The sequence below is a fragment of the Mesoplodon bidens genome, assembly GCF_964165515.1.
Source record: "Mesoplodon bidens genome assembly, chromosome: 8".
In the NCBI taxonomy this organism is placed as follows: Eukaryota; Metazoa; Chordata; class Mammalia; order Artiodactyla; family Ziphiidae; genus Mesoplodon; species Mesoplodon bidens.
Window position 1 is genome coordinate 85305023 of NC_138165.1, and position 26419 is coordinate 85331441.

Sequence of the window (26419 nt, forward strand, 5' to 3'; positions counted from 1 at the left end):
AAAACAATAACTACTTAAGTATTTCTCAACTATGCTCTGAACTTTCCATTTTGGAAGTGAAAATGAAATAAACATATCTTAGCAAGTGTAAGTATTCCAATGGATTGGTTGCTCACAATAGTTATTGCAGATACTACATCTTTCAAAAACTATTTTATTAATAATTAGCATTGCAGTCCTAATAGGAAAACTAGACGTAAGAGAATTCCATAAACAGGAGTTATTTAATAATTTCCCTGAAGAAAATGCTTGAATGCACTTTAGAAAGGATTGGCATGATTCCATATCACCCTTCCTGAAGTACTCAGGGCTGCTGGGCAACTGAGAGGAATCATACCATGAATAGAGTGACTGAGCAATGGCACCCAGATTACATGTTTTCTGGATCAGTACAATTTTTTAAAAGTGTCCAGTTTTTAATTTTGCCTAGTAAGGACATTAAGAACAAAACAAAACTTTTCAGCTACTATCACCAGTATTTCATAAGAAAGGAAGGGGATTTTAACACCAAAAAAGTAGAAACAGTATGATTTCAGAAAAATATTTTCAACTGAATATATGTGGTATTATTAAAAATTCACCACATTATATTTTTCTCCCTTCTGCATGACCTGGTGAAAACTCCATCCCGGATGAGTCCTCAACCCACAGAGGGAAGTTGGAATTTTTCTGTGATAAGAGAACAAGGATCTCACTATTTGCTAAAACTATTGCTTTAAAGTGAATTTCAAAATAGAAGAATTGGGAAAGTGTTTCCCAAACTTCAATCATTTGAAAACACCTTCACAAACATTTTCATAGCTGCATTCCACTTGTGTTAATTAATTTCAATTGAGTCATTTGTTTGCTTAAATAAATTTATTTTAAAATGAAAGTCATCTATGAATACCATAAATGGAAAGCCAATATCCCTTGCCATGAAATCAAGATAACCCAACTGCTGGAAGGCCCTGAGCCTACAGCTAACTGTTGAAAAGGGAGATACGCTGGTGTTAGGGGTTCAGGTCACACCAGCACCAGAATGAAACTTTGCTTGATATAACCTCAAGGACAGGAAGAGAACTGAAGAGAATAACTTTCTTATGATGTAATTAAATGTCATTTAATGCTATGACCATGTACTGCCTAAAAGCATCTCTTATATCAACTAATATCATTTTGGTAGACATTCCATGGAATCAGAGGTATCCTTACATAGTAAGTAAGAGCAATGGCTAACTCGGTCCAAATTCTGAGACTTTCTCACGTACCCGCTGGTGACCTTGAGCAAGTCATTTACTTCTCTGCTTAAGGTTTTTATCTATGAAATAGGGATAACAATAGTACCCACTTCATTGTGAGAATCAAATGAGTAGATACAGGTAAAGCTCTTAGAATGGTAAGCAACAGATATTAAGATCTTAAAAGTGTTAATATCAATAGTTATCCTTACTATCCCACACTCTGAGAAACACCAAAGGTCTAGGCATCTGTTAGACTATATCAGGCATATAGTGATACAGTAATGTATTTCTGGAGAGAACATGTAGCTAGGGAATAAGAATGACAATTCCTTTGCTAATTTGAATTAAAATGAATAACTTGGTACTCGTGCATCTAAGGCAACTTAATGTTCATTTGGTTTAAGTTTCCTTCCATGGCCCATTTTCTAGGTCAAGAGCAAGTCTGAATGATATATCTTTGTCTTTAAGGCATAGTACACAATGTGTTTGACACAAAAAAGATTACACCATAGAGAAAGGCTTTCAGGATCTTAACTGCAAGTCACTACTTAGGTAAACAAGGCCATCCAAATACATTAGGCTTTTAATTATGAAGTTAATGTCTCCTCTTGTTAGAGTAAACAATAGAATTAACATAGGATTTAACCCTCAGAGTGGGGAGATTTAACCCTCACATGTTATGATTTAATTTATATTACGACATACAGTACAGGAGGACTTACTCATCACCAAATCATCAAATAAATAAGCTAACATCAAAAAGCAGTAGTTCTAAAAAAAAAAAAAAAAAAAAAAAAAAAAAAAAAGGGGCCTCCCTGGTGGCGCAGTGGTTGAGAGTCCGCCTGCCGATGCAGGAGATACGGGTTCGTGCCCCGGTCTGGGAGGATCCCATATGCCGCGGAGCGGCTGGGCCCGTGAGCCATGGCCGCTGAGCCTGCGCGTCCGGAGCCTGTGCTCCGCAACGGGAGAGGCCACAACAGTGAGAGGCCCGCATACTGCAAAAAGAAAAAAAAAAAAAAAAAAAGCAGTAGTTCTAGGGGGCTCCTGAGATGGATTAGTTGGTCTTGCACAAGAAAGACATATATTAACATATCTTAAGCTGTTGTTGCCTTTCATGTGTCTCATCCCTTTTGTCCCTGGAACTATATTTAGTACAGTGAGAACAACAGCGCTGCCAGGGCAGTCAAGTAGAAAGAGAGGGTATTAATTTAGTAGATCTTGGTCAAGGTTAGGGCAAGAGATAGTGGACAAGTATATATTTAGTTTATTAAACTACAAGATAAGGTCAAATTGAAAATTTATAGTAATCTCTAGACCCTCTAATGGGTCTACTTGATGGCGGCCTCATTCAAAGGATCTGGATTTTAAAAATATCTTCTCCAGTCTCTGTCCATTCACTGTAGGGCAGTTTCTCCCATCGCTACAACATGCTTCTTGGTAACATCTCTTTTTCCTCCTCTTCCTCTCCACTCAACCTTGGCTGTTTCTTCCTCTAGTGTCTCAAGTTGAACATTTCAGCTTTTCCTTTTTTGCTGTCATGATCCCCCATTTATAACTTGCCTCCCTTTTCTCTACAGCCCTCTTCATTGCTAGGCTTCTCTTCTGATGAGACCAAGTTATCATCCTCATTTTCCTTGCTCTTTCAGGCAGGTCTCCCAACTTTACTAGTGAATTCAGCATGAAACATTATTCTTTCTTAAAAAATGTTATCTGTCCTTTCCTACTTCTCTTCCTCCTCCCATAGAGTCAAGGACATTTTTTTGGAAAATTCCTTCACTCTACTCTTATGTCTATAAGTAATAGAATGTTCCAAATTCTGGAAGTGGAATTAGGTCACATCTTTTCATTTTCTTTTGCACCTTTTCCCTAGGACTTACTTCTTTTAGAAGGCTTAGCTTGAGTACTGTACCAAAAAAGAGCAGAATGAGCTCAGATGCAAGGCAGTAAACTCCCTTCCCCTTTCTTTTTATTTCTTTTTTAAAATATCTTTACTGGAGTATAATTGCTTTACAATGCTGTGTTAGTTTCTGCTGTACAACAAAGTGAATCAGCTATACGTATACATACATCCCCATATCCCCTCCCTCTCCCTTCCCCTTTCTTTACTGAGTTTGCATGTGGTCTGGGTATCTAATCAAAAAGAGTGCCCAGGGTTGGAGCTCAATAAACCTTAACTACTTACAGTGGCTCTAGCTTTTAGTGAGCCTTACACCCTACCTATAAATGACCTCTATGCTCTGGGGTAAATTAACTCTTTTGGATCTGTCCGATTCCTTTACAATGATCTGATGGGTCATTTATGAAAGTATAATAGTGCCTTAGAAATGTCACGCTACCACCAAAATACATATACATTCATGGGGAGTCTGCAGGATGCTGGGCATGGTTCCAGGTGCTGGGGTTATGGGTGAACAACTCCGACAGGCCCTGTTCTCCTGGAGCAATGACTTCCTGAGAGTATTTAAAGGCCAAGGAAAATGATCACAGTCACACTGGTCAAGGAAACCAGATTAAAACCATCCTATTAAGGAAGAGGGGAGCAATTCGTTGGTGGATGGGCCACTGTTAATAAAAATTCCACCTCCCTGAACTAGGATACACATTTAACAGTGGGCAGGAGGTTTAAAAAAAAAAAAAAAAACCTAACCCAACCCAAAAGATAATGGGAATCATCTGTTCTGCTCTCATGTGCAAACCTATAATTTATGGAAAGATGGGAAAGAGAAAGTCCCTGAGGAGACCCAGCCAAGCTCTGCGGTGAAAATTCAACTGTACTTGAAGCTCAGACTGGAAGAGGTGGGGGTGGAGAGGAGCAAGAAGCCACAGGAAAAATAACACGTCCCGAGGCAGCCAGCTCCCTCTCCGTTCCCACTTCCAACGCCACTCCTGGGCCAAGCTGCCCTCCTCTTCTCCTCCTGCCACCTCCAGCCCCTCCCCATTCACGGTTATTGCTTTTTCCTCCTTATTCTTCATTCATTTTGTTAAGAATCCCAAGCTGGCTGTAGTGCTCGTAATTCCTGTCACAAGGTAATGTCAACAGTATAAATTATAGGGCATCCTAGGAAGCAGGTGGTTGAGATCAAGTGAGAATGTATGTTATTAAATTAAAATGTAGTTACCAGGAATCTTCAGATTATGGAGAAGAGACCATTTCCTTAAATACATGATGGTGTATACTATGTATTTGCATATGTATTTGTGCACACTTACATATATCGTAATTTACTACTAAAGAATATGCTGTAAGACCTGGTAGTAGCAAAGGCCATCATTAAGTGCAATGTCCCTAGCAATATCACCCTACCAAACTGACTTTGAATTTCTGCTCTATATCAAGATGGCTACATATTGTCTTTTTTTGCTTCTTCTGTCGGGGTATCACTACTTAGCTTTATAATATTGCTTTTAAAGAGTATCGTTATTAACAAGTCAACTACTGTTTTCAATGTATTTTTTTAAATGCCAGTATTAGTGTTGGGCCATTTGAAAACATCTTCATTACACTTAATAGTTTGCTAAGGTACTTTGATAAAATTTCAATATATATTTTATTAGTTTCCTTATGAGTCATGTAAGGTAAATTATTATCCATGGCAGAGATGGAGAAATTGAAGCCGTCTAAACTACAAAAAGATTGGTAGTAGAGGTAGTAGAGGTAGGGTGTGAAATAAATGTCAAATTGTCCAGGGAGGGAATCCCCTTTGTAACATTTCAGAGTTTCTAATGTCAGTTAAGGTGTTCTTCCTACTCACGGATAGCTAGAACTGCTAGTCAGAATAAAAGGCACAGAGAAAGGAGGCACCTGTGGTCATAGGGTGCATGCTAAAGCCTCATTAGTGTTGTAAATCAGCTGAATCTTGTCAATAATACGGTGAGGGACTTTCAAGAGCAGCATTCACTATACGTCAGGCATTCTTCCAAGTACTTTATGTATTTGTAACTCGCTTAACTTCACCATCTTGTGAGGTAGGTACTTTAATCATCCCCATTTTACAGGTAAGGAAACTGAGGCATAACAGTTTAAGTGACTTGCTCAAGATCACACAGCTGGAAGGAGTGCAGCTAAGATGCAAACCCAGGCTGTCTGGCTCCAGACTCTATACCCTCAACTACTGTGCTAAACTGCCTTTCAGAGGGCATGCTGGAGCCACACAACAGACCATGAATATTTACAGGTTTACTGGGAAGTCAGGTGTTTGAACTCAGGACCAAATAGTACTAAAGAGAAAAACAAAAGATAAATGTTGGTGAGGACTTCAGTTCACAAATGCTCACTACACAACAACAGAGCTTGTAGTAATGCACAGCCCCTTTCAAGTTCATTCTCATTCCTGTCTTCCTCTTCTAATAACTGATTCATTCATTCACCCATCTTTATTGGGCACTTCCTCTTGCCCAGGCACTGTTCTTAGTAGCAGGATGGATAAGATAAAGACTTGCATTCAAGGTTGACTCTTTCACTTATGGATTGTTTTAAAAAGTTCTTGCGAACAGGCCTAAGAACCAAGCAACTCAGGTGACATTTTATTTTGGGAAAGCAAAGCAGTCTTGGCAAGAATCATCAAACCACCTTTTCTGCTCCCAGCCTGGGAACTGAGGACACCCCACTGGGCCAGCCCCTCTGGATCCTGGATGTGAGGGGTTGGTCCTTTCTCCTAAATGCATCTCTCCTCCCAGTTCAGAGGACTCTTTCAGCGCACTGCCCACCAGCACGTGTATCTCATCTTACGTGCATTTTTAATTCACTGCATCACAGTACCTAGCAGTTAACAACTACATGAAAGGTGGTAGAATATAGTCAAGGAGTACTTTCCTGAGAAGCTCATGATCATTTAAGAGTATTCTTTCATTATTATTATTATTGTGGTAAATATATGTAGCATAAAATTGACCATTCTAACATTTTTAGGTATATCTCATCACTTTTGATCAGTTATACTTCATGGATTACTTTTCTCAACACTATGAATACTACAGCTTAACCATTTCATGGGTAATAAAATCACCATTCAGAAAATGAGCTGGTGTGCTGGCCACAGTAGTGTCTCAAAGACCGGCTTCTCTCCTGTATTGGGAGGACTTCAGTCCTTGTGGTGCCCCTTCCCTCCCCACCCTCGATGGACTCAGATGCTAGCTGCGAGGTCTGAAGTTTCTTTGACTCCCTCATCCTAAGCAGCTGAATCAACTTCTCTCTCCACCCCTTTCATTATCCCATTCCATTCACCCCATTGCCATCAGCGGGGTGGAGACTCAGCTTATAAGTGTGCAGAAGAAAACCCCAGAAGCAAGAAACTAGAATAACTTGCTCCTGCTAACAAAACAAACCAGAAAACACAGTAGGGGCCAAGACCTCAGAGTCGCTGAGTTCCAAATCCTTCCTTATCCCAAGGAGACAGACTGCCTGCCTCTCTATTCTAAGCTCAGGCAATGTGGCTTAAGCAAACGCATAGGAGGAATTCAAGCCTCAAGATCCATTTTCAGCTTCCCCCAGATCCTCATGTGCCTTTTTATCCTTACTCCATCTTGCCCAGCCAAATGTGAAAGCCTGTGTAAAGACCATTACATGTCTCACTTTGAAAGGACTTTAATGCCCTTATGAACTAACTCCTGGCTGAAATCTGTGGTCCCATGGAGACAGAGAAAGCAACAGCCAGCTGGAAAACAAAAAAAGAGTTGTTATCTCTACATTAAATTAAACTCAGATCTGCTTAATATCTTGGCCAACTTATGCCACAACTATTTTGGCCCTTTCTGCCACCCCTAAGTCTTCTGCGGCCAAAATGTGCCATTGTGCTGCTGTCTGACACTGTGCCAGCAGGCCTGTGCCAAAGCCAAGTAACACCCTTCCTTCTTCGGGTTTTGGGATAGCAGGGGAGGGTTGCTAATTCCTTTTGTGACCACTGACTAAGAGCTGAGTGGCCAACAATTTGGTAAATTATATACACACCTAAAATGTCAGCTGCATCAGAGATTTTTGCTCTCTGTCTTTCCAGTAGCTGGGGGGAACCTTCAGGCTAAAGGCAATTCTAGAAGAGTTGGGTTTCCTAACCACATTCTGTGGGAGGGATGCTAGCAGAACTCCAAGCATGCAGGATCCCGAGCAGCAAAGAATCATCTTTGATAAGTGTATATGCCAACGATTCAAACCAATGGAAAGGGATGGAAATGAAAATTAGTCACAGTTATGAAAACACACACACACACGAGGAGGGAGAGAAGCTCTACCACAAAAGTCCTTTTTGGAATCAGACTAGCTGTAAATACAAAAACACACATGGACACAGGCCAGCCATAGCTATGAATGTAGAATGTGTTAACTCCAAACTTTTGAAACACAAAAAGTGAATTCATAGCATCACAAATCCATATGTATTTAGCCTGCATTCCTGGGTTATCCAGTTCTTTGTTATAGAAATTGGCTGTTTTTGACAACTCCAGGTCAATGGGTTGGACAGAATGGAAATTCCGTTTTGACCACCATGCCAGTGGTCAGAACGGATCTGTAAAAATTTTAGGGGCTATGGCCTGTGTAGGGGAACTGGGTGGGGGGCTGGGCCTGACTGCTATGATCACACTGGCTACACCAGTGTCCTGGGCTCTGGGATTCATGCCACGTGTTGGCTCTCTGGCTAGCGATGGGTGCATGGACACCTTGTTCTGGTCCCCTCTTTGCCATAGTATTCCCTCCCTCCACCCAGTGAAACACTTGGTGGGGCTTTAGCAATGGTGGGGCTGGGCCTTGCTGCCAGGTGGATCTTGCTACCAGTTTGCCTCTAGAAATAGAGAACGTCAGTGCTGGAAGCAGACGGTACAGTGTAGCAGCTCGGAGGGCGTGCCCACTGGCGAAGGGAATACCTTCAGTTACAGCAGTAATCAGGCAGTGGGAAGTAGTTGTTATTTACGTTTTGATAAGTCTGAAAAATTTCATACAAAATTGAAAAAGCAAAAGAGTATGTGCTAGAACAGGACAGCCTGGGTCCTGGCTCCTCCACTTTAGCTAGATGACTTTGGGCAAGTTCATCCCACTGGCAAAAGGTGGATGATAATCGTCCCGTCTTAGAGGGCTGTTGTGAGGATTAAATGAGATAATCCACGTAGATTTCAAACAAGATCTGGCCTAAAGTAAGCATTCAGTAATACAAGTAACTAACATTTCTTGAGCATATAATAAAAAGTAGCCATTGTTAATCTAATTATTAGTACAACCTTCTCATCTTACAGACAAAGATTTTAAGTGCCAGAGATAGGATGTGACTTGGTAAGGGATAGACTGCTATTGTTACCTTGGGTAGTAGGTTTACTGAATGTTCCTTTCTCTTTCTCCTTGACTAAGTGCTATGACATGAGAGTGGAGTGAGCAGGCCCCTGGCCTTCAGTGAGACTGTGCCTTAACCACTCCGGGGGTGAAGTCCGCAGGCTGAGAATCCTGGCCTTTTCTAGCCCCTGTTACCTGGCTGTAGGATGATGAGTCCCTACTCCCAGCAGGCAGTAGGCAAAGAAAGGAGAAAAAGGTGAAACTCCAATCAGCAGTTTTATTACCCACCATTGCCTAGACTTTCTCTGCACCCTTGACCTCTCCTCCAGCCAAGAATCCATTCACAGTATCCTTCCCTGGATTTCCTTTTCTCATCAGGTCTACACCTTCCCTTATTAATGCCCCAACTTTAAAAAAAAAAAAAAATATTTATTTATTTGGTTGCGCTGGGTCTTATTTGCAGCAGGTGGGCTCCTTAGTTGCGGCTCACCAGCTCCTCAGTTGCAGCATGTGAACTCTTAGTTGCCGCATGCATGAGGGATGGGATCGAACCCGGGCCCCCTGCATGGGGAGCATGGAGTCTTAACCACTGCACCACCAGGGAAGCCCTGCTCTATCCTTTTATTGTCTGAGCTGCAGTGGGATCTCTGCTGTTAGTACCGAGAAAACCAACCCACCGTTCACCAGATAACCTGAGTGACGCTGCCCACCTTAGTAATAAACCCACCAAATGGCATATTCTCTTCCGCATGTTTTTATTGGCCAACTTTTGTGTGCTGGGTATTGTTTCAAACTGCCACTGGAGTGTAAGGTATTATGAAGACAATTTGTGTTTAAGGAATATATGAAATCAGTAATATTTGACTTGTTTTTGTAAGCTGTCTTTTAGGTTGTATTTGTGAAAACATTTCAAACTTCTATTTAATGACAAGTTGAAATACCAGCTGACCTTTGGCAAATGGAAATCTTGTATTTGTCACTTAGAACTGAAGGCGCTAAGATCTGGCTCTCCTCCCAGGTTCCGGGCTGTGCCCAGAGCTTGGCTGCTCTATGCAAACTGGCTGGGAAACCCCAGAAAGTAGATACAGGTAGAGTGGCTTCCACAACTTAATTGCTTCTCAAGGATTCTATAATCATGGAACCAGAGTCCTAGAGCTGGAAAGGGCTTTAAAAATTGCTTAATTCAACCTTTTCACATCACAAATGAGGAAACTCAGGACCCAAGAAGTGAGGTGATAAAGGCAGTTTTTATCCAAATGCACTTGTGATTCTCCTCTTGGGCACGGAGGAGCCAAAGCCAGAGAAGAAAGTGGTCCAAAGTTAGATATACCGTATGAAATTGTCATTTAAAGATGCCATATAGGCTTCCCTGGTGGCACAGTGGTTAAGAATCCGCCAGCCAATACAGGGGTCACGGGTTCGAGCCCTGGTCCGGGAAGATCTCACATGCCGCGGAGCAACTAAGCCCGTGCGCCACAACTACGGAGCCTGCGCTCTAGAGCCGCGAGCCACAACTACTGAGCCGCGTACTGCAACTACTGAAGCCCCCGGCACCTAGAGCCGGTGCTCCACAACAAGCGAAGCCACCGCAATGAGAAGCCCGCGCACCACAAGGAAGAGTAGCCCCCGCTCGCTGCAAATAGAGACAGCCCACACACAGCAACAAAGACCCAACGTAGCCAAAAATAAAATAAATTAAAAAAATAAAGATGCCGTATAGCTTTAACCACACGGGCTAACAGGGTTGAGAATAATCCCTATGAGGGTTAAGTTAAAAATGCGTTGTTGTTGTTTTTTTTAAAAAGAAACTTGGCTTTTATAAGCTATGAGAAGTGATAAGGATGGGGATATTTTCAGAGGTAAGCTGTGTTTCCACTCCTGACTAAGACTTAATGGAACACATGGATTCAGGGAGACGCATGGGATTTTAACACAATTCAACATCAGTTAATTCTAAGAGTAAAGGCCCTTCAGTCCAGCTCCCTTCCACCTCAACGTTAAAGGAAGCTAGAAAGCCAATTACACTCGCAGCAGGGCCTCTCCCCAACTGCAAGGGAAGAATGCACTGCAAATCTGTGTGTGCTTTACAAGCTAGTAAAACTATAATTGCAGGTGGGAAGGAACATGGGTTCTCTTTGTTTCCGCCAACATTTCAGTCTGGGAAGCTCCTCCCTTCTATAGTTGCAGAAATAGTGTGGACTCAGTATTTTTTTCAGCACACAAAATAGGTATTCTATGGTTCTATAAAACGTACAGAATGCTTTTTGTTAAAACTGAAAAGACATCTGTGCACAGCCCACCGAAAGGGCGTGCCTTCTTCAGAGACAGGTGCCCGATGTGCGTACCTTTACTTGGAAGCCAAAACCCACCTTCTGGTTCAAGCCCTGAAGGTCTCTCAGCAAGACTAACAAAGGTGGCGAGGCTGGGAGGGTAATAGCTGACTAGCTCTAGCAGAGCCCTGGGGAGATCTTGTTGCCGGGGGAGAAGGTGTGGGGCAGGGGGCTCTCCAGGTGCAAGTCCCCTGTGGGGTCACTGGGGACGTCTGGTCTAGGAGCACCCTGGAGGCAGGAGGAAGCTTTCCCTATCAAGGTGCTGTTCCATATGGTGACTGTGCAACGGTTGCTGCAGCAGGATCCTGTGGTCTAGACACCCTGGCAGAATCTGAGGGGCAGAACTGGGGTGTAGCCAGCATTACTTCTGTGGTGACAACTGTAGTCTAGTGTCCACAGATGCAGAGTCTTGGTGCCACTGAAGAAAGCTACAGGGAGCCATTTATAAACGTCCACATCTCCTAGCAACACTATACCAGTACTTGTACCACTGGTACAGCTCCTATCTCCTAAGCCTTACGTGTTAAGCAGAGTTCTAAGTGTCATACATGTCAACTCCTTTAAGCCTCATAAACACGTTTTGGGGCAGGTACTATTATTATCCCCACTTCAGAAATGAAGTGCTTCCCGAGGCACCAAGTGAAGTGACTTGCCCAAGGTCACCTAGTGAGTCTGGGGTGAGCATCTGAATGTGGGCAGCCGGTCTCCAAGGCTCCAGTGCATAACCACTGCACCGTTCAGCCCCTCTGCAATGCCCAAGGTCGGGTGTCATCACCCCTTTGGAGACCTTTGCTCCAGGTAGAAACTTCATCCCATGTTGGCCTCACACTGGCCTGCTGGTCTCCTAAAAGCTCCTGACAGCCATCTTAGTTTTGATTTCTATTTAATTTTCCACCTCACAAAGCAGTGACAGGGAGGGAGAATCTGGTGATACCTTTTTTTTTTTTAATTTATTTATTGGCTGTGTTGGGTCTTCATTGCTGCATGCAGGCTTTCTCTAGTTGTGGCGAGTGGGGGGCTACTCTTCATTGTGGTGCACGGGCTTCTCATTGCAGTGGCTTCTCTTGCTGTGGAGCATGGGCTCTAGCCGCGTGGGCTTCAGTACGTGTGGCATGCGGGCTCAGTAGTGTGGCTCACGGGGTCTAGAGCGCAAGCTCAGTAGTTGTGGCAAACGGGGTTAGTTGCTCCGCAGCATGTGGGATCTTCCCGGACCAGGGCTTGAACCTGTGTTCCCTCCATTGGCAGGCGGATTCTTAACCACTGCGCCACCAGGGAAGCCCGTGGTGATACCTTTTGAATATGATTTATTAAACAATAGCTCAAGGAAAGGTAGGGCTTCCTTGCTGCCACCTGACCTTTGTCTTCAGCCTTCCGAATGTCTGCATTACTGCCCTGACCTTGCAAAGTGACCTGGAATAGCTTGCCTGTTTCCTTGTGTGTGTCCACTTTCAGAGCCCAGCTGTCAGCCTGTGCAAGTCTGTCAGTTAGCATCTCAAGGGTTCGGAATGGGGTCTGCAGCCTTTTGAGGAGCACAATCTAACACTAACCTCCAAATTCCTTCCCGTAATTGAGCATTCATTAGTTTGACGGAACAAAAGCAGGCATTCTCTTTTATAAAGCAGAGGTCAAAACCAGTAGCTGTGTTTTGTTTGGCCTGCAGCGTGTTTAAATATTGAGAAATTTCACATAAAAATACGAATTTCCGGCTTCTCTTGGAAAACGGGAAGGGATGACAGCCCTGGGGCTGAGTACCAGCTGTCCCCTTCAGAAGGGGATGTTCTCTCTGGCTTCTTATCATGGCCTGAAGTCTCACCTCAGGCCTGCTTCGGGCACGGGCGCCACTTTCCTGGCCTCTGCAGGAATCGGAGTCAACAAAACCCCGTTCTGAAGCCATATTTCCCTCCCCTAAAATGTGAACTGGCTTGGTTAGGCTGGTGTACCGGAACAGAACTTGGAGAGCTGGTGTTCCCAGAGGGCAGGTGCTGTGCCTTTTCTCTCCTGTCCCTGCACTTGGCATGGTACATAACAGACATTTATCACTTTCTTCTCATGGATGAATAAGTGAGTGACTAGCTCTCTGGAAGACAGTGAGTTTCTGAGTGACAGAAACCAGCTCCCCGGCTACGGAAGTCCAGGCTTATTCCTGCTTCAATAGCTTTCTGAATGACCGAGGCACCCTACACCTTGTCTTTATTGATTGTGCTCTAAAGATCTTTCCTGCTGTCACAGACGAGACTGAACCTCGTTTAAAATTCCAGAAGCAAGTATGTTGATGGTTTACTAGAATTTAGCCAGAAATTAAAATAAAAAACAAAGAGCAATGTGAAGAGCTGCCCCTGTCAACCTTAAAATTTTTCCTCAGAGAGATGGGGGTGATATTATTGAAAAGCAGCAAGTTCCAAATGTAGATGGAATTGCAGGCCACTAACACATGCAGCCAACGGTTCTCGCTAAGACACACGAGCTAATGCAGTCCTGTGAGGCTGCCATGCTTCCTGGCTCCATCTCTAGAGCATCAGGCGAATGAACTTTGTCTCTCTCTTTTTTAAAGTTTCTTGAAGTATAGTTGATTTACAATGTTGTGTTAATTTCTGCTGTACAGCAAAGTGACTCAGTTATACATATATATACACATATATCCTTTTTCATATTTGTTTCCATTATGGTTTATCACAGGATATTGAATATAGTTCCCTGTGCTCTACAGTAGGGCCTTGTTGTTTACCCATTCTATATATAATAGCTTGTGTCTGCTAATACCAAACACCCGATCCTTCCCCCCTCCCCCCTCCCACTTGGCAACCACAAGTCTGTTCTCTATGTCTGTGAGTTTGTTTCTGTTTTGCAGCTATGTTCACTTGTGTCCTATTTTAGGTTCCACATGTCTTGACTATTGTAAATAGTGCTGCTATGAACATAGGGGTGCATGTATCTTTTCAAAGTTTAGTTTTGTCTGGATATATGCTCAGGAGTGGGATTGCTGGATCATACGGTGATTCTATTTTTAGTTTTCTGAGGAACCTCCACACTGTTTTCCATAGTAGCTGCACCAATTTACATTCCCGCCAACAGTGTAGGAGGCTTCTCTTTTCTCCACACTCCCTCCAGCATTTGTTATCTGTAGACTTTTTAATGATGGCCAAGCGAATGAATTTTGAAAGTGCTAGAAACCTCATCAGCCCTCGACACCTGACTAGACAGAGCCTTCTTATAATCCCTCTGGCCCCTTGTAGACCAACCACAAATGTGAGAATGGCTGGCATGAGACATCAAGGGGTAAAATCCCACTGGATGTCACTAGGTTGAAGCAGAATTATAGGTAGCCTCTACTAATTCTTGGCACCCAAGCAGAATACAGGGGTTTGACCATAACCATCAAGAAACACTAGTCCTTTTCTGAGAAAATGAGCCCTCTCAAATTCAGGGCCGGCATGGCTCCAGGCATGTAGTATGTGCTTAATAAATATCTGCTGAATGAATAAATGAATAGAGAGAACACCTAGCCAGTTCTCTTGATAGAGAACTGGGCTCATGCTTCAGATGTGCAGGTGGGATGGAAAGGTTATAAACTCTACACTCTTTGCTGCTTTAGGCACATCACAGACTCTTTCATTTCTGAGGAAAGTGATGCGATACCATCATACTTATACCACGAATGTTTTGAGACAAGCTATCAAAATCTTGAAGCATGCAGACAGAATTGTCAAAATCAGTAATGAAAATTACTCTTCAGAAATGTCCAAGTCAGCAATGAGAATTTTCTCCTGCTTGCCTCCATTCCAGAAACACCATGGGTTAGGTCACTGAGGGGTCTGAAGCTACCAAGGCCTGGAAGTCCTCATCCCATTGCCCTCTGTCTAGCTCATGCCTATAGAGCCTCACACCTTAATCTAGAATCACAGCCACTAGGAAGCCTTCCCTGACAGCCAAAGTTACTGGGCGTTCCAGTTACTATTGCTATAAAACAAATTACCCCCAAACCTAGTGGTGTAAAACAGTCAATATGTTCAGATTCTGTAGGTCAGGATTTCAGACAGGACACAGTAGAGACCGCTTGTCTCTCCTCCATGGTATCTGCATTCTCATCGTAGCCTCTGCTGGAAAGACTTGAAGGCTAGGTGGGGAGTCATTTGGCGGTATCTTTACTCACATGTCTAGTGGTTGGTGATGGCTGTCAGCTGGAATGACTACATGTGGCCTCTCTCTGTGGGGTCTCTGCACGGGCTAGTATGGGCTTCCTTACAACATGGTGGCTGGTTTACAAGAGTGAGCCTTCCCAAAGAGTAGCAGGTTGAAGCTGTATCACTTTTTATGACCTAGCCTTAGAAGTCACATAGCATCAGTTCCATGGTCACAGGCCCACCCAAATTCAGAAAAAAAAAAGATGCCACTTCTCAATAGGAAGAATGTCAAAGTCTCAGTGTAAGAAGGGAATGTGGGATGGGAGATACTGTGGTGGATATCTTTGTGAAATATCATCTTCCACACTGGGTTGGATGTGTTTCCTGAGTACCCTGAGTTCAACTCCCCCTGACTTAAAAAAAAAAATGCTTGTGTGCCTCCCTCCCTAGACTGTGAGCTCAGTGAGGGAAGGGACTGTGACTTCCTCACCTTTGCCTCCTCTGTTGCACAGTGCCTGGCACAGAGAAGGCAGTCAACAAGCATTTACTGAATTGAACCAAATAGAAAGGAGGAATCAGAAGGACTCCTGGGGCCCCTTTCATGATGGCTGTTAGTGGCATGAGGGAAGTTTGACCAGGGCAATAAAAGAAATGTGAGAGAAAAGTACCTAAACACCTTTCTGGGGCCCAAGGCTATTCCCTGTGACTGTATCATTGTATGATAAGGGAGTTTTTGCTTCCTTATGTTTCTCACACTGTATGTAGGAAATGACTACAAGAATTGTAAATGACTTCATGTATTTCTCTTCTCGAGCTTTTTGGAAATATTTTTTCCCCTTTATATCTCTGTGCCATAAAAATGGCAAGCATGAGATGCCATTACCCAAGAGGCTGCCTTTTTTTTATACACAAACACTCAGGGTACAGCAGAAAGAACACTGGATAAGGAGTCAGAAAACCTTGGCTTCAGTCTTGGTTCAGTCACTGAGCAGAAGCTGTGTAGCTTTGGTACGCCGGCTAATTTTTCTGAATCTCAGTTTTCTTGCCTATCAAGTGGGTATAGAAAAGGTAGTAACACAGTATACAAAAACAAGATGCTATTACAAAACATGGTGGTTTTAAAATATGTTCACACATTCTTTGACATGCCTCCTTTCAGAAGGTGGAGTCTAATTCGCCCCAGAAACGTGGGCCTGACTTAGTGATTATTTCAAATGAACAGAATGTGGAAGTGATGCTGACTTCCAGGGAGAGGTCACGTGGCTTTCATTCTCCCAGGTCACTCACAGGCCAGCCAGCATCTCATGAGGACACTCATTAAGCAGCTCGTGGAAAGGCCCATGTGGGGAGGAACAGAGGCCTCCCACCAGCAATCAGCACCAACGTGCCAGCTGGGGGAGTAACCCACCTTGGAAGCAGACGCTCTAGCCAGTCAAGGCTTCTTCAGATGATGCAGTCCTGACCAACCAACATCAGGACTGCAGCCTCCGAACAGATTCGGCACCCACACTGCCCAACTAAACTGCTCCTGAATTCCTGACCCACAGAAACCACGGGAGGCAGTAACTGTCTACGTTCGTTTTAGGTTACTAAGTTGTGGGCTAATTTGTTACGCAGCACTAGATAACTAATACACAGAACTATGCCCCACTAACCAACCAAAGGTATGGTAGGCATTTGTTTCTCTGATCACATGATGGGTTAGTTTTGAGTCACCAGGAGGGGGCAAGAAAGGGTTTGGATCAAAAGATATTTATGTGCGAGGTGGCAGGCTGAGGGGTCAGGCAGGGGGAAGAGTGCAATTCCACCTTTAGTAAGAGTGACACTAACCTTACTTTCTATCTTTAAGTAAACTGTCTTTGAAACCAGGCCCTCACCTAGTCAGTATTACAATGCTTTTTAATACGTGGGAAACAACACCACCACAAACTCCAAATCAACAACAAAACCCAGATGGCTGGAAGCCAAAGTAGACGTGGGGGCCAGGAAAGTGGACTCCAGGAAAATGATCTCAGTGCTGACCGAGCACCATCCAGGGATGTAGCTGCATCTTCATCTACTAGCAGGCTGTTTATACTCGAGGGGCTCACGGTTGGCTTCTGGAATCCTTATCTCTGAGCTTGTTCTCACCTGGAGGACAAGCCTCTCCATCCAACACTCAGCACCCAAGGTCATCTTTCTGACCTGGTGTCCCAACAGGGGCAAGAACTGTGCCCTTGCCTAGCCACGGGTCCTGCCACAGCCCCCGCCCCCGCCTCCCCCAGTCCTTCACCGCGTCTGTGGGCCGAGTGTGTGGCTGTAGTCAGGTGTGGGGCCTGGATCTGCAGGCAGGCAAAGTTTTCTCTGGGCAAAGGCTAACCAGCTGGCACAAGGAACAATCTGCGCTACCACCTTGTTAATCATCTGTATTAACCCACTCGGCTAATCGGCCCCATCACCAAAACGCCAGCAGTCATGATCGGCAGGCCTCCGAGGACTGAATGCCTCAGGGAAGGAGTCAGAAGACCCCGGCTCCAGTCCTGGTACTTGTCACTTCTCCCTCTCCCCTCCCCCCGGGATCTGAAGCACCGTGAGGCAGGAAGTGTTCCCACCTGCTCTCCCGACAAAGGTGACTTTCCACCTGCCCTGTTGCCAACCTGCCAGTCCTTCAAAGAGCAACTTTCGGTCCTTTCACTTCACCCTGAAACACCCACATTCACTGTTTAAAACCCCCCTTATTTAAAAGGAATGATTTGTTCCCCGAATGACTTACGGTCCTCTTTCCTAACTAATTCACTGGCTGCACCGACCCTGATGAAAGCTGCTAACAGAGATTTAGTGATGTTTTAATGGAGGCCTCATTCCTGTCTCGTCCCAGATTATACTCAGGGGTTTCTGAAGGCTGTGATGGCTGCAGGGGACACAGGCTCTGGCCATGGAGCAACACAGGCGAGCTGTCACGCTTTGTTTTTCTGCTGGTTAAATCCAAATGCTCCTAATTAGTTATCCTGACCGCTAAGGCCGGGGTGGACAATGGCGTGGGGATCAGGGGTGCTGAGAGGCTATGAATACAAGTTCCTCAGGCTCCTGAGGCCTGGGGACCAGTGACTTGGTTGTGGGCACTGAGGCACTGTGTCCCTGGGGGCTGCATATTCAAAGACGTCAGCCCTCGTGTGAATAAAGGTCATCACCTGTTACTTCTTCGGTGAAAGGGCAGCTGTGCTGGGTGCCCACTTAGGCTCAGCCTTTGTCTGCTGACTCTGTGAATAGCACCCACAGAGAATAACATTCACCGATTCTGTGTTTGCTTGGTGGGGCAGAGCCACAGAAAATAACTCGCAAACTTCCTCGAAGAAGTATTCAGCCAAGTACGTTTTTAAAAAGTGGCCTCGAAATGCCTTCAACGTCCCCTTTTGGTGACTGTACTCACTAGCTAGAACACACTAGAAAATCTTCATGGTAGGACCACCAATTTACGTTATTTCTTCAGGAGCCAATTCTGACAAATGTTTAGGTCACAAGGAGGACAATTCCTGAACTCCATGGGTGTGGGGGACTAGAGAAAAAGCTAACTGAAAAGCCAGCTAGCAGTTCAAGAAGGTTTTTTTTTTTTTTTTTTTTTTTTTTTGTGCAGTACGCAGGCCTCTCACCGTTGTGGCCTCTCCTGTCGTGGAGCACAGGGTCCAGACGCTCAGGCTCAGCAGCCATGGCTCACGGGCCCAGCTGCTCTGCGGCATGTGGGATCTTCCCGGACCGGGGCACGAACCCGTGTCCCCTGCATCGGCAGGCGGACTCCCAACCACTGCGCCACCAGGGAAGCCCTTCAAGAAGGTTTAATGTTCAGAAAGTTTGCAACATTGAACCACCCACTGTTGCTCCAATATGTAAAAAGCAGAGATTTTATTTGGTTTTAGAATTCTGTGCATTATTTTACAAAGTAGCATTTCTTTTTCTTTTTTGTTTTTTCATCTCTCTCTCTTTTTTTTTTTTTTTTTTTTTTTTGCGGTACGCGGGCCTCTCACTGTTGTGGCCTCTCCCGTTGCGGAGCACAGGCTCCGGACGCGCAGGCTCAGCGGCCACGGCTCAAGGGCCCAGCCACTCGGAGGCATGTGGGATCTTCCCGGACCGGGGCACGAACCCGTGTCCCCTGCATCGGCAGGCGGATTCTCAACCACTGCACCACCAGGGAAGACCCATCTCCCTCTTTTTTAAATTAAAAAAATTTTTTTTCATTGGGGTATAGTTGTTTTACAATGTCGTGTTAGTTTCTACTGTACGGCGAAGTGGAGTTCCCTGTGCTACACAGCAGGTTCTCATTAGTTATCTATTTTATACATATTAGCGTATATATGTCAATTCCAGCATTACTAATATCATTTTGTTTAGGGGCTTATGTTACATTAATTCGTTTGCTTTTCTTTTAAAGGAAGAGAGTGCGAATGAGTTCAGGATAGTGTATGTATGTGTGTGTATTTATCCATCCATCCATTGATTCATTGAACATTTACGTGCCCAGTTGCTTAGTATAAATGTTCATTGCTTTAGCATAAAACAAACAATTCAGACTGTTCTAGGCCCCTCTAGAAAGGCAGTATGCATCTGATTTACTCCTCTCTTTTCAAGGCTCTTGAGGGCTATGGGTCCTCTCCCCTGGCACCCTTCCCACTTCACATCTCTTAATAAGTACTCCAAATTTCAGACTCTTCCATCATTTTTTCATAATTAAAACTTATCTATTGAAATCAATCTCCCCTCAGTTGATTATCCTGTGCTTTCAACTTATTAATAAGACAAAAGAATTTGTGCCAAAATAATAATATACTCTTCTCAGATAATATACAGGCATACTGTGGGTTCAGCTCCAGAGCACTGAGATAAAGCAAATATCACCATAAAGCGAGTCATATGAATTTTTGGTTTCCCAGTACATATGAAAATTGTTTACACTATACTGCAGTCTATTAAGTGTACAAGCATTATGTCTAAAAAAAAGTGCATGCCTTGGGCTTCCCTGGTGGCGCAGTGGTTGAGAGTCTGCCTGCCGATGCGGGGGACGCGGGTTCGTGCCCCAGTCTGGGAAGATTCCACATGCCGCAGAGCGGCTGGGCCCGTGAGCCATGGCCACTGAGCCTGCGTGTCCGGAGCCTGTGCTCCCCAATGGGAGAGGCCACAACAGTGAGGGGCCCGTGTACCACAAAAACGAAAACAAACAAACAAAAAGTACATGCCTTAATTAAAAAATACTTTATTTCTAAAAACTGCTGACCATTATTTGACAACGCACGGTTGCCATGAACCTTCAATAGGTGAAAAACACAATATCTGCAAAGTGCAATAAAATGAGGTATGCCTCAGTTTCATATTAAATAGAATCGAATTGCCTTAACCTGGAGGTAGGGGCTAGTTTGAAAACTTAGGGCCCAGGGAAGGTGAACAATGGGGAAGTCAGCTCCTGAGATGGTCCCCCAAGAGGTGTGTGTGTGTTGGCAGGTGAGGTGGTGAGGGGTGGAGGGAGCGGGTGAGGAGGGGCCGCCCTAACCCACCGCCCCACCCCTGGGATCACCCAGTACCCTTTCTCACGGATCGGGTACAAATAGAATCATTCACTGCTTAACTTACATACGTCCCAAAGGTGAGTAACACCAGAAGAGTTAGTCATTTATAGACATTTTAGGTTTTTGTCACAAGAGCACAGGTAGCCACAATTTAGAAGTCAAGTCTGACCGTTCCTTTCAGCAAGTAGAAGGAACTTCAGAAGAAGCCTCCTATCGCTTACTCGGTCCGAGGAATGACACAGTAAACCATGGCTCTGATTTGCTCCTTAATAGCAACCAGGATCTCTTGAACGCTACCTCACATACACTAATGTATTCTGCTGATAAAATGTGGGACGTTCTTGTCAGTGTTAAAAGAGCCAAAGGGATCTGAGTAAGGAGAAGGTTTGTCGCACACTCAGCAGGGAAAGGGGAGAACTAATACAAAAAGCTAACGCATTGAGGGTTACAGTATTGTTTCTGCTGTCCCACTGGAGCATAGCTTTTTATTGTATTCCTGTTGTAAAGTCTTCCCTTGAATTTCTGATAATGCTGGGTAGACTGAAAATAACGAAACATAAATTCTATTCTACTTTCCCTTCTCAAAGTACCCAAGTGGGAAAAAAGCTCTTAAAAAGCAGCCCCATTTCCCCATTAAAAACACGCACCAACACTAGTCCATTCATTCACATATGCTTAGCCACTGCCTGCCAAATCCTTTCAGAGGAATTGTTCTATCATTTCAAAACACCACCATGCATTCAAACCTCCTGAAAGTTTGCTTATAAGATTTTACTTTAAAAAAAACAGTATATTCTGTCAGATTTACATTCAAAGAGCATAGGTTGAATGTTCTTCTAACAATATCTACTTTGCTGAACAGAAATTCATTTGAAATTCCAAACTGAAATGAATAACTCAAACAGGTGTGCCCTCCTCAACCCCCCACCCAGCTCCCGGGATTTGGAGAGTCTCTGCCCCCATCTTCTTTGCCCTTCCTTGGTCCTGCTACTAGGACAGGAGAAGTATTGATACTTGCTCTGTCTTATATGTTAAAATGCCACCGCTGATTAGGTAATGACTACGTGGGGGTCAACTACTACCTTTGCCTGTGCTAGGAAAACCCAGTCAGCAACTGATTTACTGATGAAATAAAAAGACAGTTAGGGGGCTTCCCTGGGGGCGCAGTGGTTAAGAATCCACCTGCCAATGCAGGGGACACGGGTTCGAGCCCTGGTCCGGGAAGATCCCACATGACGCGGAGCAACTAAGCCTGTGCGCCACAACTACTGAGCCTACAATCTAGAGCCCACGAGCCACAACTACTGAAGCCTGCGCGCCTAGAGCCCGTGCTCCGCAACAACAGAAGCCACCGCAATGAGAAGCCCATGCAGCACAATGAAGAGTAGCCCCCGCTAGCTGCAACTAAAGACCGCATGCAGCAACGAAGACCCAACACAGCCAAAAAGAAAAAAAGAAAAGAAAAAAAAGACTATTAGGGGCTCTGCACTGGCATAAGCTACAAATGTTGCCAATAATTGGCAATGCTGAGCACTCACTGGCCAGTGGGCAGGTAACTACAGCTCCCAGAACAACTAGAGGGAGTCCCCTTTGCTAAGCGGTGTCAGTGAGTGCTATTTATTTCCCAGATCCAAGTGTACAAAAGTAGAGAGAGTGCATGCAAAGAGGACAGTGAATTCAAATACAAAGAAGAGGAGAAAAAACCATCTTGAATGTCATTTCAGAGGCATTAAGGGAGTTTGAAATCTTCTGCCAATTTGTTGAATTCAGTCTACCTGCTAAAACTTTTGGGATTGTTATTTATAAAAATGAAAACAGAGAGAGAGAAAAAGGTTGTACATTTTTTGCTAACAGAATTCTTTCAGCATCTTTATTTGGGTGGTATTAGTGTTTTGTGTACTACATTATTTTAAGATTATTGTATATTTACTTAAACTATAAATCCCCTTTTACCGTGTTTATTAAATTTTTTACCTTTTTTTCTTTCTGGAGAGAAAGATACCTACATTTTGTTTTTTAAATAAAAGCTAATGGGAAAACTCAAATTCACTTGAGAGAAACTTGTAGAAAGGAATCTAGGCATTTAGGAAGGATATTTATATTTGCCATTATTTGAGATTAATTCTTCAGTTACTTGGTTGAGTTTCTTCCTCTTCCCTGCAAAAGTTATAAACTGAAATTCATTCTGCTATAGTTATTTCATATGATAGAAGAGATGCTTTTATAGAGACCTTTATTTTAGGAGTGAGGATGGGAATCAAATGGGAGAAATAACTTGCTCTAAAACTCCTGAAGCTGACTTGAAACAGGGTGACATAGAACCCAGACAGAGGCTGCAATGGTACAGGCCGGGCTGGGAGCTGGGCCAGTCAGGCTGGGCTTCCTGCTACCCCTGACACGCTCTGTCACAAAGCAATAGTATTTTTCCCCCTTCTTGTGTTACCTTTTCTTACCTATTTGCAAGAACAGTTCCGATCCAGAAAACACGCCAGAAATTTACTCTGAAACCAAGGGAAGATGGGGCGGAGGTGCCCTTCAGTACTGATAGCCTAGATGTAGACAGATCAAAAGCTAAATCCAATTTAACCCACCTCAGGCAGAAAAAAATAATTGAATTAAACTTCCTCTAAATATGATAGGTTTGGGGATCTTAAATCCAGGCACAAAGAACCAGGTTAGAGTGAACTGTGGAGTAAATGGATGAAGGGAGCTCTGGCTGCCCCCGCCCACAGGGAGTTTGATAAGCTGTTGATTGCCTCTATCGCTTTACTACGGAGGCTGAAAACTGATTAAGCTGCTTATGGGGCTCCCAGGCTAATGGCCCACCAAGAATACTGGTGCCACTGATTTAGGTAAGCTGCTTGGCATGTATGGTTTGATTATTACAATGGGGGAAAAGAAAAAGAAAAGAAAAAAAGACAGCAGGGTATAGGAAAGCTTTAAAAAAGAAGGCTTTATTATGCCAAATAGCTACACTACTTTGACACCCTAAAATGAATTTGGAATTACTGATTCTTCCTCTTCATCTGGTATCAAAACTCATTTTTGAAAGGCTTCCTCAAAAAGTACTCACTTTGGGGCTCACCCATTCTATTTTAAACCACCTTTACAAGAAGATGTCACTGGTACCTTTAAACATTCTTCTCCAGTGATAAGAGTCTCGGTCCTCAGCTACTAAGATCAGGTAGAGTCCTAGAAAATATATAAATGTATACTGGGTCTTGTATCCGATTCTTCCCCTTGAACACCACTGGGCAATCATAATTAAAACTGTATCTCTTTCCACTCCAGCCAGCAGATCACTGGTGCCTGATTACGTAGTAAAGGACAGCAGGACTGAAGGAGGGGAAGGAGCTGATATGTGCAAATAGGTTTAAACTGGATGTACAAGTGGAAATTAAAACCCTAGTATTCTCTCACCCTCTCCAACTAAATGCTCTAAAATTATTTCTACCTTTTAAAATAACCTGCCTACTTCTGGTGGGATAAAAAGAACACAAAACTCTTAGTTTAAATTACTTTTCAAGGTTTTATTTATTTTTTAAGTCTTGAAAAATGAGTGAAGGATCTGAACACAGATTAAGTTGACCTCATTTCTTCTGGGCAAAACAGCAAGAAACAAAAGAGCCGAATCACAGCAGTTTGAGACGTTCTGAAAGTTGTTACAATTTTTTATTTTTATTTTTTGGTCATTGACTCTTGAAAGAATCCACAATATATGGAAAGGAAAGCAATGCTTTCATGTAGTGTCTGAAAGCTTCTTAGGGAGTGAGCTGTTGATTTAAATGATTAACCAAAGCTTAACATACTCAGAATTTTGGGTTGAACAGACAAAATGTTGGTTTTCTTCCCGGCTGCTAACCTGGTCAGTCATTAAGAGGATATACATACACAAATAAAAGTATAAAAAGATGATTTTGACTCTCACATGCTCTGTTGTGTTTTACTAAAATTTAACGTCATCCAACTGTTTGACGTGAGCACAAGTCAAAGAGTTTAATATATTCATTGCCTTTTATGTCTTTTTTTCCCTTGTACAACTTTTTTTGTTGATATAATTCACATAGCATAAAATTCACTCTTTTAAAGTATACAATTCACTGGCTGCTTTTAGTATAGTTTCAAAGTTGTGCAGCCATCACCACTAATTCCAGAACATCTTCCTCAGCCCCAAAGGAAACCGCACACCATTAGCAGCCACTCCTCACCCTCGGCTCTCCCCAGGCCCTGGCAACCACTCACCTACTTTGTCTCTATAGATTGGCCTATTTTGGACATCCTAAGAGAAGTCCACATAAAATAAGAATCATAAAATACGTATTCGTTTCTGTCTGGCTTCTTTCAACATGCTGTTCTTAAGGTTCATCCGTGCCGTAGCATGTTATCAGTACTTCACTCCTTTTTATGGCCGAGTACTATTCCATTGCGTGGATATACAACATTTTGTTTATCCATTCATTAGCTGATGAACATTTGGGTTGTTGCCACTCTTCAGCTATTATGAATAATGCTGCTTTGAACATTCCTGTACAAGTTTTTATGTGGACATATGTTTTCAACCCCCTAGGGTATATGCCTAGCAGTGGAATTGCTGGGTCACAGGGTAACTCTACGTTTAACTTTTTGAGGGACTGCCAAACAATTTCCCTAAGTGGCCGCACCACTTTCCATTCCCAGCAGTGTATGGGAGCTCCAGTTTCTCTATATCCTTGCCAGCATTTCTTATTGTCCTAGAATATCTTTTTATACTAAGTTTTCTTTTCTCATTCTGAACAGAAAATAATTGATTATTAGGGCTTGTGAATAAAACTACTCCGATGATGGCAGAATTCAAGTGCCAAAGCCATAATCAACAAAAACATTTTCCCAGGGAGAAAACAGAAATGAAATGGCCCCTCTCAGTGCTTACCTGCTGCAGATCAGCGAGGGAATACAGGTGGATCTGCTGAAGGAGGTATTCTCTGGGGAAAATTCTGAAAACGGACAGAAACACAGATAAATTGTGGCGCTGCCACAAAACACACTTTTTCTGAGAAGTTTCCAAGTCTCATTCAAGACTCCCTTTCCACCTAATACTCTTCCTCCCCACATCCTCTGAGAAACCTGTAATAATACCTTTTTCCAGATAATTTTCTTTCTAGCACAAATACCAAAAATGGAGTAAGGGTGTGATCTTTGATTTCTGATGTAGTCCAAGGTGCTAGGAGCACAGTGCAATGGTCCGGGCCTGAGGACCAGAGTGCCAGGTTTCTTGTACCAGCTGCATCCCTAACAAGCTGTGTCATCTCAGGCAAGTCTTAAAACCCACCTAGCTTCAGATCCTTCATTGGTTAATGAAGGTGACTGAACTTGGTGTCTTAAATCTCTTTCCAGCTCTATTAGTCTATGTCTAGATGAATAGATTTTAGAGTTGAGAAAATCAGTTGGAGGGGCAACCTGCGTGTCTTTGCCTAGAGGCTCCTATGGCTTTCATTAATGGAGATGGCAGTGCCAAATGCCACTTAGTGAGCTATCCCCTTATGTGCACAGTGATGAGTTTTGGAACCTAGGTACAGATGGGAATAATGGGACAAAATATTTCAAATTGAGACCCCATGACAAAGCTCAATATCTTTGGTTACTGTCAATTCATAGCATCTGGATAAATGACGGTGAGTGAACAGGAAAAACAAATGTATTAGGGACAAGCAAACAGGTACCGAAGCATACATGGTTAGAAAACACCACACACACACACACACACACACACACACACACACACACACAACAAAACTCATGGTGCTAGCATTTTCTCTTTGTCTTAGGACACAAGAAAATTGCATAGTACCACCTAAATGAAAGAAGCCACCAACTCTATTAACATTTATGACTATCTGCTACATGCCAAGCACTGTGCAAGGCACTAGGAAGACAATTATGAATGAGACGGTCACAGTACCTAAGATACATAAACTGA

The 26419-nt window shown here is 43.5% G+C and overlaps 1 protein-coding gene across 11 annotated transcripts in view; it reads right to left on the bottom strand.

Annotated features, from left to right (window-relative positions):
- Positions 1-26419, bottom strand: part of PLEKHM3 (pleckstrin homology domain containing M3) — a 193118-nt gene that overhangs the window by 63818 nt on the left and 102881 nt on the right. For 9 of the 11 annotated variants that reach the window (XM_081242662.1, XM_081242661.1, XM_081242659.1 and 6 more), the window contains one exon: positions 25373-25436. In XM_081242662.1, the coding sequence (XP_081098788.1) occupies positions 25373-25436 (64 nt within the window). Of the gene's footprint in view, positions 1-6714; positions 6878-24018; positions 25437-26419 lie in introns of those variants that run through there. The other 2 variants (XM_081242657.1, XM_081242666.1) reach the window with 2 other exon arrangements.